General features: G+C 39.3%; 1 protein-coding gene across 4 annotated transcripts in view; it reads right to left on the bottom strand.

Annotated features, from left to right (window-relative positions):
- Positions 1-14,985, bottom strand: part of UNC80 (unc-80 homolog, NALCN channel complex subunit) — a 225,023-nt gene that overhangs the window by 165,131 nt on the left and 44,907 nt on the right. For all 4 annotated transcript variants that reach the window (XM_035726865.1, XM_027590728.1, XM_027590727.2 and 1 more), the window contains exons 8-13: positions 10,608-10,869; positions 9,368-9,502; positions 7,191-7,407; positions 6,186-6,326; positions 4,868-5,136; positions 3,395-3,754 (exon numbers count right to left, since the gene is read on the bottom strand). In XM_035726865.1, coding sequence (XP_035582758.1) covers positions 3,395-3,754; positions 4,868-5,136; positions 6,186-6,326; positions 7,191-7,407; positions 9,368-9,502; positions 10,608-10,869 — 1,384 coding nt within the window. The remainder of the gene's footprint in view (positions 1-3,394; positions 3,755-4,867; positions 5,137-6,185; positions 6,327-7,190; positions 7,408-9,367; positions 9,503-10,607; positions 10,870-14,985) is intronic.

Below are 14,985 nucleotides of genomic sequence, written 5' to 3'. Positions count from 1 at the left end.
ATCTAAGTCTGTTTCCTGGGAACTCTATAGATTGAATGGTTGCAAATGAAAGACTCAGACTTACCAATAAACATTTATTTACTTATTTATTATATATATATACCAATTCAGAAATGTTTTAGTTTGGATGCAAATCTTAGCTCCATAACCTTGGGCCAGCCACTTAACCACTCCATTTCATACGAAATGGGAATCATAATAATACCTATATCATACAGCAGTGAGGCTAACACGAGTCGAAACACGTAAGACATACAATAACAGCAAAACAAATGTTAGTTATTATTTCTAGGTGTGGGACACTACTCTCCTTTGAGGCAACTTTGTGCAAATTAGAAAATGCATTCCTGTGGGTGGATGAGTTAGAAAAAGATGAGTCCTTTTAGTAGATGCAGCACTTGGTTGGACAGCTCAGTGAGCAGAGCTTGGACTGGATTTCAGTCCTTCTTGGTCCTGACTTAGCCATGAGCCCTTGTGTGGTGCACAGACTACACAGCCAAAGGCAGTAAGTAGTGCCTCAGAAAAGTTCACCCTGGGTAGGGCCTGATTTGGAGGACTGGCTTACGTCCATTTTTAGATTACTATATGTTCCTTAAAAAAAAAAAAATCCCTAGCTACAAAAGCTCTTGGTAAATATCTATTCAGGTTTGATTTTCTTTACATCTTCAGATGTCCTTAGGATTTAGTTTCCTCTAGTAGGAGACATTCAGAAAAATGTACCAAGCTACAGGCAGAAATCAGGACAGATATTAAATAACATTTCAAGCTCTCAGTATTAGTTAGTAGCATCTATAGAAATAGAAATTAGATCTTCCTTTCTGAATAAATTTCCCATGCTTCTGGTATTACTAGATGGTAAAATTAGATAAACTCTCTTGATTTCACTGAAAATAACAGAGATTTTGGGCAGAACAGACCTGTGTAAATCACAAATACATGCACTTAACCTATGGTTAGGTTTTATTTTATAAATTCTTTGTCTTACAAAGAATATTATTTTTCAGAACTAACTACAAAACATTGACATCTTGGTTGCTGTTTTGGAGACCACATAATCTGACTTCAAGAAATTCCATCTAATTAAGAGTGATAACTTCAGTCAAAATAAGGGTTATATTATCTAGTATAATAATTATATTTTAAATAGGCAAGAGACTTGCAGGTCAACAATAAGAAATCATATGCAGATACCAATTGGATAAAATTTTAGAACTCAAAAAATATAATACTATAATAAACCTCAGAAATTCTTAAGATACATGACAAAGCCCCCTTTAATTTAGTTGGAATATCTAAGCTTTACTAATAAAAACCTATCAAAATTTCACAACTCTTATTTTTTTCTTTCTATTTTCCCTTGAATAGTATAATGGATATAATACCATCTATTATTTCTTTGAGTAGCCAGCTTAGGTTGGTAGATAAAACATGGAAATTTAGTTAGAGTAAATTCTGAGGAATTTTGGATTATCCTCAGTGATGTATGAGGAGGTAAGAAGTTGGGAACCTTAAGTACTGGAAGATACTGTCAGAATTGGAAAATACACGCGGGATGCCTAGGTGGCTCAGCTGGTTAAGCGTCTGCCTTTGGCTCAGGTCATGATCCTGGAGTCCTGGGATCAAGTCCCTCATCTGGGCTCCCTGCTCAGCGGGGAGCCTGCTTCTCCCTTTGCCCACTGCTCTCCCTGCTTGTGCTCTCTCTCTCTCTGACAAATAAATAAATAAAATCTTTTTAAAAAAAGAATTGGAATATATACATTTATGATTAAGGCAGAGGAAGAAAATCTTAAAGAAAGGGTTCAGGAACCCAAGAATATTGGAAAAGAATATTTGGATCAGAGACCCAAAATATTAGGAAGATAGTAGACAATGAGATGAAGAAACACAGATGATAAATGCACATTAAAAATGGATCAAGTAGGACTAGAAAGAGATGGAGAAGAAATTATAAGAGGAAGGAGCACCACAACACTTATTAAGATGGACAATTCATAGTTTAGATAAGTATGTAGATCGTAGAACTCTGTACCGTGTCATCTTACACCTATAAACACCTGACCTGATGCGTACATCATGACCTGTCAGAGATTCAAATCTTCTGTTAATTTCAACTTGTTAACAGCATTTTCCAACAAAAGCCCTGAACTGAAATCAGTGTAAGTTATGTGAATTTAATCTTTTTTCTTTTTCTTTTTTAAGTAGGCTCCATGCCCACCATGGCACCGTGGAGCCCAATGCAGGGCTTGAATTCACAACCTGGAGACCAAGACCTGATGAAATTAAGAGTAGGACGCTTAGCTGACTGAGCCACCCGGGAGCCCCAGACTATGGTAATTCTTATTTAAAACCCAAATGAAAGGAAAAAACTAATTTTTGGCATTGAGTGCAGAGATCATAAATGAGGTGTTGCCAAGGCAAAGGGAATTAAATTCAGGAATAATCAATAATAAGAAAGCTAAAAATAAGATGTGAAACACTGAAACATGAGGGCACCCAGGCTAGTCTTTGAAAGCAACACCAATAAACCAACCAATTAACTGAACAAAATTCTTCCCTTTCCTCAATAGTGATTGAAATTGGCTATCCAAAAATGCTATCCTTACATCAAGAGAAAAAACATTATCTTGAGGAAAAATTACACTGCTTGTTATGGACTGAATATGTTTCCCCCAAATTCGTATGTTGAAGCTTTAACCTCCAGTGTGATGGTGTTTGAAGATATGGCCTTTGGGAGGTAATTAGGATTAGATGAGGTCATGAGAGTGGGGCCCTAGTCTGATAAGATCAGTATCCTTATAAAAAGACACACCAAAAGAACTCTCTCTCTCCTTCCGTGTGTGTGTGTGTGTGCGCGTGTATACAGAAAAAAGAGGCCATGTGAGCACACAGCAAGATGGCAGACACCGACAACCCAAAAGAAGAAGCTTCAGAAGCCTCGCTGTCACCTTCATCTTGGACTTCCCAGCCTCCAGAAATGTGAGAAGTGAATTTCTGTTGTTTAATCCACCTGATCTATGGTATTTTGTTACGGCACTGTGAGAAGAAAACATTGCTCAATTTGGTCAGACCCTGAAAATCTTGAGAAAGAGGCTATTCTTGGCAGACTGAGAGTGATGGTAATGTAGTGTAACCGAGATACTACCCTGAAGAAATAACATGACCAGGAAATTAACTCTAACACTGCTTGAATGTCAGTGGTTTTTGAATTGAGAATACCGTTTCATCTAACCGTTTTTACTAATGCCTGGGGAGAACCCACTGAAGAGATTTCTAGGCTCGTGACTTTCTTCAGTGACTAGTTGTGATTCTGAGTCAACAAATTCCTGGCAAGCAGGCACTGGAAAGAAATTAGGGGCAACATTTCATGAGAACACAGAAGGTGGCTCAGTCATACCTTCTCTTGGTTCTTATCATTCTTCTCATAAGGTCCACCTCCGCCTCCTCCACCTCCTCCTCCATCACCTCCTCCACCTCCTCCATCTCCACCTCCTCCTTCTTCTCCTCCACCATCTCCAGCTCCACTAACCGAAGGGCCCCCGAATCCACAGGGTGAGCTTCCTTTGAACTGGAAGGTCCCCTCACTGGCTCTTTTTTCCATAGTCTCATTTTCCTTGTTTTCACTCTTCTTTCTGTTCTTTTCTACACAAGGCACCACACCAAGTTGAAGCAAGCATTCAACAATGTTTAGTGCCACATCACAGATGCGAGAACTGATATCATGATTCAGGACAAGATAAACAGCCTTCAGAACCACCTGGGGATGGGGGGAAGACAGAGACGAACAGAGGGTGATAAATTTGCCTGAACTACCTCTTCCTACATAGATTTGGTTATTCTGTTTAATCCATTTCCTTTAGGCTGTTCTGTGTACTTAAGCATAAATAATTCAGGTAATTTTCAAGTGTACCTATTTAAATCGCACTGGAACCTTGTGTATGTGCTTAACATAGAGTATAAGTCACCCAAAGACTTAAAATGTATGTGTGAAAAAAAATGTATGTGTGTATTATCTCACTTAAGTATTCCAAAACCTGCCATAACACAGACAGTTAATAGGGATACTGAAGAAAAGTGAATTAATGGGACCATAATTTTTCATTCAAAAGGAAACCTGTTCAACTGATTTTTTAAATCAAAGTGCTTTACTCCTCTGCCTTTCACTGTCTGTCAATAATGGATAAAGAACAATGATTTCCATATCCACATGATAGAGGAACATTTAGGCATTCACAATTGCATCATTATTTACACTTCAATTTTAAATGCAAAATATTTGCATGTTTAAATTATGTCTTTTCATAGATTTTAATATTTTAAATTATTTGCCGAGCCCGTTTTCTACTGTGAAATAAAAAATTTTGTGAACTATAATTGTAAACTATAACAACCCTTTCATTTGCTAATAACTATAATCAAGACAGGCGTTCTTGAGAAGGCAAGTTTAAATCTTTTAATGGGCTTCTATTCATTTTCCCTTGCTACCCAGGAGGTTTGCAGTCATGTTGCTTATATAATGAAAGAAAACAAACTGAGAACTTTTTACTCTTATTCTAGAAAAAAGGGACTTAGCACATACACATTTATGTATATTTTATATATGCATATCCAGGATGTGATAATGTTTTTGGATTATAAAAATATTCTGAGATCAGATCACATCTCATGTCATGCTTGAAAAAAAAAATAAAAAAGGGAAAGGTGCCTCTGTGATGGTTGACACATTTGTGAAATTTTTTATATGGGTAGCCTTTTCATTTTAAGGTTCAACACTGCTAAGAATCTATATGCCCATTTTATAGCAGTATAAAAACTAGATCAAAGAGTCATTATCTTCCAAGCTTTGGTAAGAGAAATTCTTGCTTCTTACCGAAAGATCTAGCATGCCATTCTTGTGGACAAAGTTATTGGTCCCATCAATATGCTCTGTGTCCTCTAAGTAGCTGTAGTTTATGCAGGAGTCTGTGAGGCTTCGGGGCAGGTTCGCACATGCGAGGGGTTCATGTGGCATCTCTGGGATAGGCACCTGGTTGCAGAGCTTCCTCATATGCTCACTGAAAAAGTCTGCGTAGCCTACGTTGAACGATGCCAGGGTAGTGTTGAAGGTTGCAACTGTGATTGTGGAGATCTGGGATCGCACTAATAGAAAGAAAGCAGTGTCTTAATTTTCCCCATATTAGCTAGCGACATCGTGTCAGACAGTTACACTCTCCTGACCACAATCACAGCTGAGGCTGTTGTAGATGTTTGACTTGTAATCTCAAAGTTATTCTCAATTCACACGGAATTGCCTCAAGCATCAAGGCCATGTAACATCTGGTAAATAATGAAGATTATAGAAAATGTGAATTCCAACTGGCTTCCTTAAGACCCAGGCTAGAGTTTAACTGCAACTGGTGGATTTTACCCAGTCTTAACATGGCAGATCCTACTGATACAGTAGGATCTATGCATATTCAGGATTGGCTAATGATTTTAGCATTGGTTTAGTTGAAATACTTCCCCACTAGTTTGTGGCTGGTAAAATATTTGGTTTTATCCAGCATATTTAAGCAACAGCAAATAAGGAGGACTTTTTTCTCCTTTGTTCAAGAGTAATGGAACATAAATTTGTGTTGGTAACTAACTGATATCATCAAATACTTGAAACATACTCCGGGGAAAAGAGGGCTTAGATTTCTACCCATAGGTTAAGAGTACAGAATAAGAGCCCATTTCAGATTCCACCCAGACACACATGTTTTCTCCACATAAAGCATATAAGGCACATATTTGAAATAGCAGCTGTCTGAAAAAAGAACCCAGAGCCCTGGAAGGTAGTGACTTTCCTCCCATTGAAGGTGGACAAGCCCTTTCAAGGGACATCATACAGGGGACCAAAGTACTGAATGTAACTGTCTTCCGAGTCTCTTCTAGCCCCGTGGGTCTGTGACCTTTTGAAAACAAAGATGAGTGGCTTGCTTCACCTCTGAGAGGTATGGTGTTTGTAGTGTGCCATCAGATAGCTTTTGCTACTAGGAAAATCCCAAGAATGGCTCACAAGTAAATTACCCAGCAATGTAATACATGAATGCAAGTTTTTAAAAAGTACAAGGAGCCAGATTGCAATGAAGATGGAACATGGAGTAAAAACAGGAAACAGGAAAAGGAACCTGAACTCCCGCCTGCAGGTGCAGCCTCCGACCCACCTTCCTTGACGGTGTTTTCTCCGTGGCTGTTAGAGTGATCTGGCAGGTCACTCACCAGGGTGTGGTGGGAGTGTGAGTGCCTGGCACTCAGGCTCTCCATCTCTGTGGCTGCATCCGAACTGCCCCGCCGGGTAAATTTCCCTGAGATGGACAAGAGCACCACAAGAGGGTTTAAAAATGAAAGAATCTCTGCTGAGATGTTGTCTTTCCAAAGGACGGCAGGGAGAGTAAAGGGTCATTAGGAAGTGCATGAGGCACAGCCAAGTAGCAGGCATTGGATTTATTCTCGGAATAGTCAGGGTCAAGATGATGGATGAAGCTGCCTGTTATAAGATCAGCCCCAATCTGGGGTGCCTGGGTGGCTCAGATGGTTAAGCGTCTGCCTTTGGCTCAGGTCATGATCCCAGGGTCCTGGGATTGAGCCCCACATCGGGCTCCTGGCTCAGCGGGGAGCTTGCTTCTCCCTCTCCCTCTGCCTCTCTCCCTGCTCATGATCTCTCTCTCTCTGTATTTCTGTGTCTCAGATGAATACATAAAATCTTAAAAAAAAAAAAAGATCAGCCCCAATCTAAGCCAAATGTCAAAAACCATAAATGGAATCCCAGTTAGCTGTCAGTTTCTGATTTTAAGCTGGCTTTCTTAATATGCCATCCAGAAAGGAAAAAAAAAAAAGCTTTTTTTCTTTTCTTTACATCTTCCTTTTCTAATATGCAAATTAAAGTCTGCCTTTGGATTCACAATGAAAGCTAATGCACAAGATCATTTAAGGCCACATTTCCACATCTAGAGTCCTTAAGAAATAGGGCCATTACCTGCCTAATTACAGGGTTCTTCCATTTTTAATTAAATTATCTGCATTCCTTTGGTACTAGAAGCTAGCATCTGGGCCCACATTTCTTGACTAAACTGTTCAAGAAAGATGCAGATTTGCCCCGGAGCCCTAGATCCAGATTTCTAAACAGGTCACTCAAGCTCTGCCCTACTTTGAAAAGTCCTTGTTGTCACCTAAAATGGTGGTTTGCCAGCCTCCTTTTTCAATGCCTCGCCTGTCTTCTCCAAGCCCAGAGAAACTTCCGAAGGAGAATGTGCTTCTGGTGGGGGACACATCCAGGTGGTCCTCGTGAAGTAGGAATGGCACTCCCATTCTTCGAGGCCTCCTCTTCCCTGTGTGGTGGAACGGGATGGAGCCTTTCCTCTCTCGGTCTTCTTTGCGGCTCTTGAACTATGAGGATGAGAGGTAAAGGGTTAGGCACAGGCCAAAGGAGAGGTGACATTCTACTTCCCAAAGGGCTCCATAATCTGCAGTAAAATACAGAAATGTTCCAGGAAGCAGAGACCCAGAAAGTCAATGAGTATCACTCAATAGAGATGGGTGAAATTTCCATAATGCCTTAAAAGAGTGAAAGAAACAAAGCAAAAGGTAACATATTCCCTGGGTCTTTCTGCTGGGTTGGGTTGTCCCTGGACCAGCGGCATCAGTATCAACTGGGAAACTATTAGATATACAAATTCTCAGGTTCAACCCCAGACACACTAGATCAGAAACCTAGAAGATAAGGCCCAGCAGTATGTGTTTTAATAAGCCCTGTAGGTGATTCTGATAAATGTTAAAATTTGAGAATCATGAGGTAGAGTATAGGATCCTAGAGTCACCCCTTGGACCAGCCAGTATTTTCTGTTCCATTTTTCCAGGATTGAGATCAATTTTTCCAGCCAGACGACTTCAAGTGTGTGCCACTGTCCATAAGGAGAGTCAAAAAAAATACAAAGCATGAATTGGTACAAACCCATTACTCCTACCAAACAAGTTCAAAATCCAGTATAAATAAGAGTTTAGAATTTCTTGGGAAGCTTTTAAAATATACCAATGTCTGGGCCTAACCTGCGGCAATTCTGACCTAATTTGTTTGGGTTCAGGCCTGGGCACATGAATTTTTTATGGCTCCCCAGAGATTCTCACGTGTAGTCTGTACTGAAAACATATTCCCCCCGGATGATTGACATTTTTAGAAAAACTACAGCCCTTGCCTATCATTACATTAGCAATGAAGGTATACATGACTGCTTGCATAGCAACACTCTGAGCTCATAGATAAGTTAACAATATGTTCTGTGCCCTTCACGAACACAACTGAACTAATCATTTTGAAAAATAGAAAATGAAGCTACTACACATACATTATTCTACACATATTATTTCCTAGCTGGTTTGCTCCATATATTTACAAAAAGAGAGGTGGAATGGTGGACTCATAAAAGCATGAACTAGCTTGAACAAGACCTAGTTTTCACAAACTACCAAAATTTCTAAGGCTCAGCTCCTTTCTTTCTTGAGAATAGTTAACATTTATTGAATACTTACTAAGTGCCAGGCACAGTAAGGACTTTACTTGCATTATCTCACTTAATCCTCATAATCTTTTGAAGTAAGTATATTATGTACCCAATTTACAAATGAAGAGACTGATACCTAGTATCATTTGACCAGGATGGCAGAGGTTACAAGTGGCAGGGCAAGAATTTGAACCCTGATTAGGTGACTCCTAAGTGCACACTCGACTCCACCTTTAATTTCTCATCTTTAGAGTTCTAGTGGATGCATAATAAATGTTTATTGAATGGAAACCTATGCTAAGACCTATAACAAGTTGTGAGGGTAGGAAATCTAGTGATTTGTTGTAAGGATTTACTACTTTATTTACAGAGTTTTGTTTGTTTTGTTGTCTTTAAATTGGAGATGACTTCAAGAATAAATATTCCATGATGATCCCATCATTCTGAGTAAGACTTCAGTAAGACTCAGTTTCTTAGGTGCAAAATGTGGAAATTTAGGATCTCATTGAATTAAATGAGAACCATTTATACAAAATGCTTGATAAAATGAAATGAACCATACGAATATAAGTCGCCATCACGGCTACCACAACTACCTCCACTACCACACTACTGTAAGCACTCTACCCACATCATCGGGATTGAGCTTGGTAACACTGAGAATGGGAAACATTCATGTGCACAGAGGGACTCGCACAAGGTCATGCTGCAAGCCAGTGCTATAAGTGGGGGCTGACCTCTCTCCTCAAGGTTTCTTTCCCAACCCACCCCATTCTGCAGCATGACCTCATGTCCTACTGATTTTTGCAATTACCAAAATATTAAAGAGCATAAGTGGTTCTACTCACCTTCTTAAAAATGTTCATGCCAAGGTCTGAAGAAAGATCTGGGACTGCAGACCTACGTAAATTGGTCAACGAAACCTTAGAAAAGGCCTCAGGGCTAAGAGATTTTTCCTCTTCATTACACTTCATGGTGAGATCCTTAATAGACAATAAAAGTAGACTTCACAATCAAGGACTTAGGGCTTTATATCCAAAGACTTTTCTTATTGAGATGTCATATTTTTAATAGAAATGTGTTTAATGTTTTGATATCTATGAAGTATTTAAATTGTGGGTCTAGACTTTTAAAATCCATATCCTGCTATGGAGGAGATACATTATATATTAACCGTAACCCCTGTCTGGGGTTTTTAACAGTGAGAACGTGAAGCTCCATATTTGGGAAAGCTAAGAAAAGAGGGAGGAGACAGGTATCTTATCTTCTCTTTTCATCAAAGTTTTTCTGTTTAATGGTTCACCAAAGGAGATTTTTAATTTGGGCAGAATCATCTACTACTAAAACAGAGTATGTCTCCTTTTCACTCTAATATTGCTCATGTTTATTTTCAGAATATGTAGACTTTTTCAGACATAGCCAATTCATATTTAAGTAAACCAAACAATTGGAACATACTGCAAAGCACAGTTTTTTTCTCTACATATCCAGCACACATGGTATCAATGAGAAAGAGGGAAAGAAAAAGTGTTCAAGCTGATATTAGCACGTTCATTTATAAAAAAGTGATTTTCAGGGGGATATCATCAAATTGGTATACAGTCAGTTTATTTTTCCAAACATCTATAATAAATAGCAAGACTATATATCCAAAGGCAATATTTCTAATTACTATACTGAGGTGCTAAAAAATTTTGAGCTATGCAAAAGAAGGTAAACCCTATTCAGTAAAATTCTAGTGTCACACATTTCATGATATCAGTAATTAACAGTTGTATGTGAGAACTATCAATATTAACTAGCACTTCTATTGGGAAATTTTCCATTATTTTGGGCCAACAGAGTCTTAACTGTAGATTAGTGCGAGTAGAGGTATTTAGATACCCTTCTTTGAGTGGTAAATTAGATGCTAAGAAAGAAGCAAAAGGGTCTAGCAATAAAAGATAGAAAGGAAAGGATAATAGGATCAGAGTAACCCACCAATAAGTAGTCAGGGCTGGAATGAAGAGATGGATGCATAGGAGAAAAAGAGAATCTGTTATGGCCAAAGTTGTTGAGTCAAAAGACAGTGGACTGAGTTTCTCTTACTTGGGTTTTGTGGGTGTTCACTAGTGAGGGAGCTGCTGCCACCATCGAGCTGCTCCTGGGTCTGGGCAGGAGAGGAATATCTGGTTCTGGAGGCTTTTCAGGCTTCTCTTCCAACATGTGCCGCAGCCTTTGTAGATAGTACATCAGAGACCACTGAGTGCCTTCCTCAGACCAATGGGGTTGGAGTAGGCAGCGAAGAACAGCAACGTCAAAGTAGGTGGCATAGCGGGACCTTTGGCATGGAGGTATCATGAGAGAGGCTCTGTTTCCAGTGACAGAAAGAAGATGATTTTATTGGCAAACATTCCAAGGGGGTGACACAACATGGCTTGTAGCTCTGCTTTTCTCATCTGCTTACTTATTCATCCACTTATCTTTTGTGTCGTTTACTCTACTATTCTCCCAACTGGTTTCACTCATTTCACTTTTGCTAGATACTTCCTGGAAGTAGAGAGGTTAGAAAGAGTTTTAAAGGATAGGTAGGAATCAGCTAGGCAAAGTTGAGGATGGGGCAGGAGGGCACATCAGCATTTCAGTCAGAGGAAACCATGCCTACAAAGGTGGAGTTAGAAAACAAAATCATGAGTTTTGGGGAGGTGGGGGAGAGTAAGCAATTGGTAGTAGTTGGTGAGTAATTTGGGTGGTGGGCGATGAGGAGAGTCTATAGAAATAGATGAGCTTCAGATTGTGATGTTCCTTTTATACAATGCTATCAGGTTTTTTTTTTACCTTGATAGAAATGGGAGTATTTGTATATATTATTGGCTATTTCAATCTATTATTGGTGATTCTAATATATAAAAGAACCAAAGAAACTGCAAAGTACTAAACAAGCAAAAGTTAGGTTATGAAGAAAATTTTCAAAATTTTGAAATCATTTTGAAAACTCTATAGCTATATATTCATATAAAATAGCAAGACTAATTTTAAAAAATCTCAAGGTTTTGAAATTCTCTTATTCAATTTAAACACATGATACAGTCATTCTTTAGTGTTCAACTTAATTACGCTACAAAATAGGTTTATGCAATTACTAAATGTAATATATCATCCTAAGTATCTTAGGGAATGTGAAGATATATGTTTAACTTCTTCATATTGAGTAACATATGGTCCAATGAATGACAGCCAATAAACAACAAATTATAAACTGAGAGCTCCTAGGATCCAAAATGAAACCTTACATCTAAAATCTAAACTTAACTCCCAAACACAGTTTCTTCCTGAGTTAGGTGATGCAAAAGGGAAATTTTTGTACCCTGCTATCAACTAGCAAATGGCACAACCCACACATGGAGAACTTCAGAAAAAAAAAAATGCGGCCACTAAGAAGTGAAGAGAAGTTTTCCTGAACTTCCCAGACCCATATTTTTTTTAACTGAAAGTTATGGATCATTATTGGTTCAAGAAATTAATTCAAAAGTATATGACTACTATTGAAATGTTAACTAGAATAAAAACTATCAGAATGCAACAAATGGAATAAGGATTTGTATGCTTGATGAAACTTATTTCACCTCATGCATTGTCATTAGTCATGACATAAAGTAGATTTCTTTTTTTTTTAAAGATTTTATTTATTTATTTGAGAGAGAGAGAGAGAGCATGAGAGGGGATTGGGTCAGAGGGAGAAGCAGACTCCCTGCTGAGCAGGGAGCCCGACGCGGGACTCGATCCCGGGACTCCAGGATCATGACCTGAGCCGAAGGCAGTCGCTTAACCAACTGAGCCACCCAGGCGCCCATAAAGTAGATTTCTTACCATGAGTCACAGTAAAAAGTTTAAATACGCAAACCCAGACCATGTCTGGGTCTAATCTTGAGTATTTTGATTGACAAGTAGGAAACTACACAGAAGTTAAAACAACCACATAAGGTGCCGCAATACTAATTATTTAAGTGAGTTGGCAGTCATACAAGAAGTTTTCTACAATCAGCGAAGTTCCCATATATGTATGTTATGCTAGAACTTATCCTTTTTCCAGGGACCTAGAATACTCTTTGAATATCAACTGCATGTCAACTTTCAGTCCTTCAGAAAGTCCCACAGATTCTCCTTCCAACCACTTCTCATCAGGTCCACAGACACCAACATCTTGCGTTAGGCTTATTGTAATTACTTCCTACTAGTCTCATTGCTTCTTCTCTGGTTCCTCCTCTCCTCTCCTCAAACCCTTCCAATGGATTGTTAAATCATGCTTAAAATAAAATGCAAGCTTCTCATAGTAGTCAATATGACCTGCATAATCTGGCTGTGCATACCAATCCAACCTCTTTACCATGATTGCCATGGCGTACCAAATATTTATTTGCTGCCTCTTAGCTCCAAATGCATCTTTCTTCTTGCTCTGTGAAAATGGGCCAGGGATCTTTAAATATTTTTCCACTGATTTCTGGTATGATGTTTAGCTTGGTCAGTAGATGAAATGGAAAAGGTATTGCAGGAAGAAAGAATTTTGCTTTCTCGCCCTGGTGTACTTGCTCAGCACGTTCCTATAATGCGTGTACAGCTTCTCCAGTACCAGGCTCCTGTAGTGTTTATGGGTTGTCTAGTGCTTAGCTCCTGCAGGGCATGTGGCTTCTGCCACATGGGTATGTTTTCTAGAACCAGACTTCTGCAGCACTCACAGCTTTCCCTTTGCTCAGCTCCCATAGTGCCCAGTACCCAGCAGCACCCGGCGGCCAACAGCCCCCTGGCACTTCCCTTTGGAAGTTTTGTAGCAGAGGGCCCCTACCAAGACACCTCTCCATGAATAGCTTTCCCTAGTACCCGAGAGGGTTGGATTTCTGACAAGTTCCAAAGGGCAGATTTCTAGGAAGTTCTCCTGGTGCAGCACCACGGTGACCTCTCTGCCATCCATTGAGGCATAACTTCACCCTCTCCAACAGAGTCATACTCTCAACCATGGGGAGAGAGGGGTCTCCCCTGCGTGTTTTGTCTGACCCCTAAAGTTGGAGATTGCTCCATTATATCTGCTATTCTTATATTCTTTAGAGTTCTCTTTACTTCTTATTAGCCAGGCCCTTACTACTCCAATACTCTAATCTTGTTATACTTAATTCCCTATATTAAACTTGCCCTGTTCAAATTACTATTTGGTTTCTCTCTCTTGATTGGACCAGTCCTGACACATCTGATTGTTGTGCTTCAACCACATTGGCTTTCTTACTACTCTTGACTATGTCAAGCTTATGCTGGCTTCAGAGCTTTATTTCTATGTGGAAATTTCCACCCTTGAGGCCTAGGCTTTATCTAGGCTCTGTTCCAATGTCATCTCCTCAGAGAGGTCTTCCTCAAACACTGTGTAGAGTGGCCTTCCTCCACCACTACCCATCTTTTCACCCTGTTCTAATTTTCTCCATAGCATGTAGCATAACTTGAGATTATATCATTTACTTGATTAGTGCCTATCTCTATTTATTTGAATGAATTAAAAAATTTCAGAAGTGGATTCAAGACAAAGGTGGAGAAATCAAAGTCTTTTGCACATACAAGCAATACGCATTTTGACAACGGAAAGAAAAAAGAGCTCATTAGAAGTAACAGCAAATAGGTAAATGCCATGGGTTGGGGAGCAAAATGACGAGTAATAAAACTGACAATATAACTTAGTATGTTCAAATGTAAATAACACTTGACCCAACAAGCTGAAGATAAACATCTATTCCAAAAAGTAGGGGAAAGAAATGTCAATTTAACCTCAACTGGTATCAGCGATAGGTAGGAAATACCTAACTTTCAACATAGATTGGATCACTGTTCTATATGACTTGAAAGAATGACCACTATCAGGGTAAACTAGGAAAGACCACACAGGCACAGGTTAGCCTTAAACATCACCCTCCTATTACAACAGAATGATAATACAGGAAATTGGGGATACTTGGGGACCACCACAAACAATACTATGAAACATTTAAAAAAATCTTAATAAACAGACAAACTAACTTTTGTGTTTTTTTTGCAAAGGGAGTTGGGGGACAGGGAGAGGTAGACTCCCCACTGAGCATGGAGTCCAATGCAGGGCTCAATCTCACAACCCTGACATCATGACCTGAGCCAAATTCAGGAGTTGGATGCTTAACTGACTGAGCCACCTGGGTGCCCCAAACTGTTATTAGAATAAATTCTTGATATTTTAAAGATTTCCATCACTTCCTCCCCCAGTAATCTATAAGTTTGTATGTAATTCTCTTTTGTGTTCTGAACCCAATTTCAACAGGTATGTGTTGGGGGGGTGGGGCTTCCACACCATAAAAAATTTTTCTAGACACGAACTGGGTCCATTCTCTGTCAATTGAATTCTGATACCTATCTACCCAGAGATAGCAACAGATTAAGGGTTCGGTCCTGCAAGACTACTCTCCCTCCTACTTCA

The sequence above is a fragment of the Zalophus californianus genome, chromosome 3, assembly GCF_009762305.2.
Source record: "Zalophus californianus isolate mZalCal1 chromosome 3, mZalCal1.pri.v2, whole genome shotgun sequence".
Taxonomy (NCBI): Eukaryota; Metazoa; Chordata; class Mammalia; order Carnivora; family Otariidae; genus Zalophus; species Zalophus californianus.
Note: the sequence above shows the minus strand (reverse complement) of the source record. Positions and strands in the feature narration are given on the sequence as shown.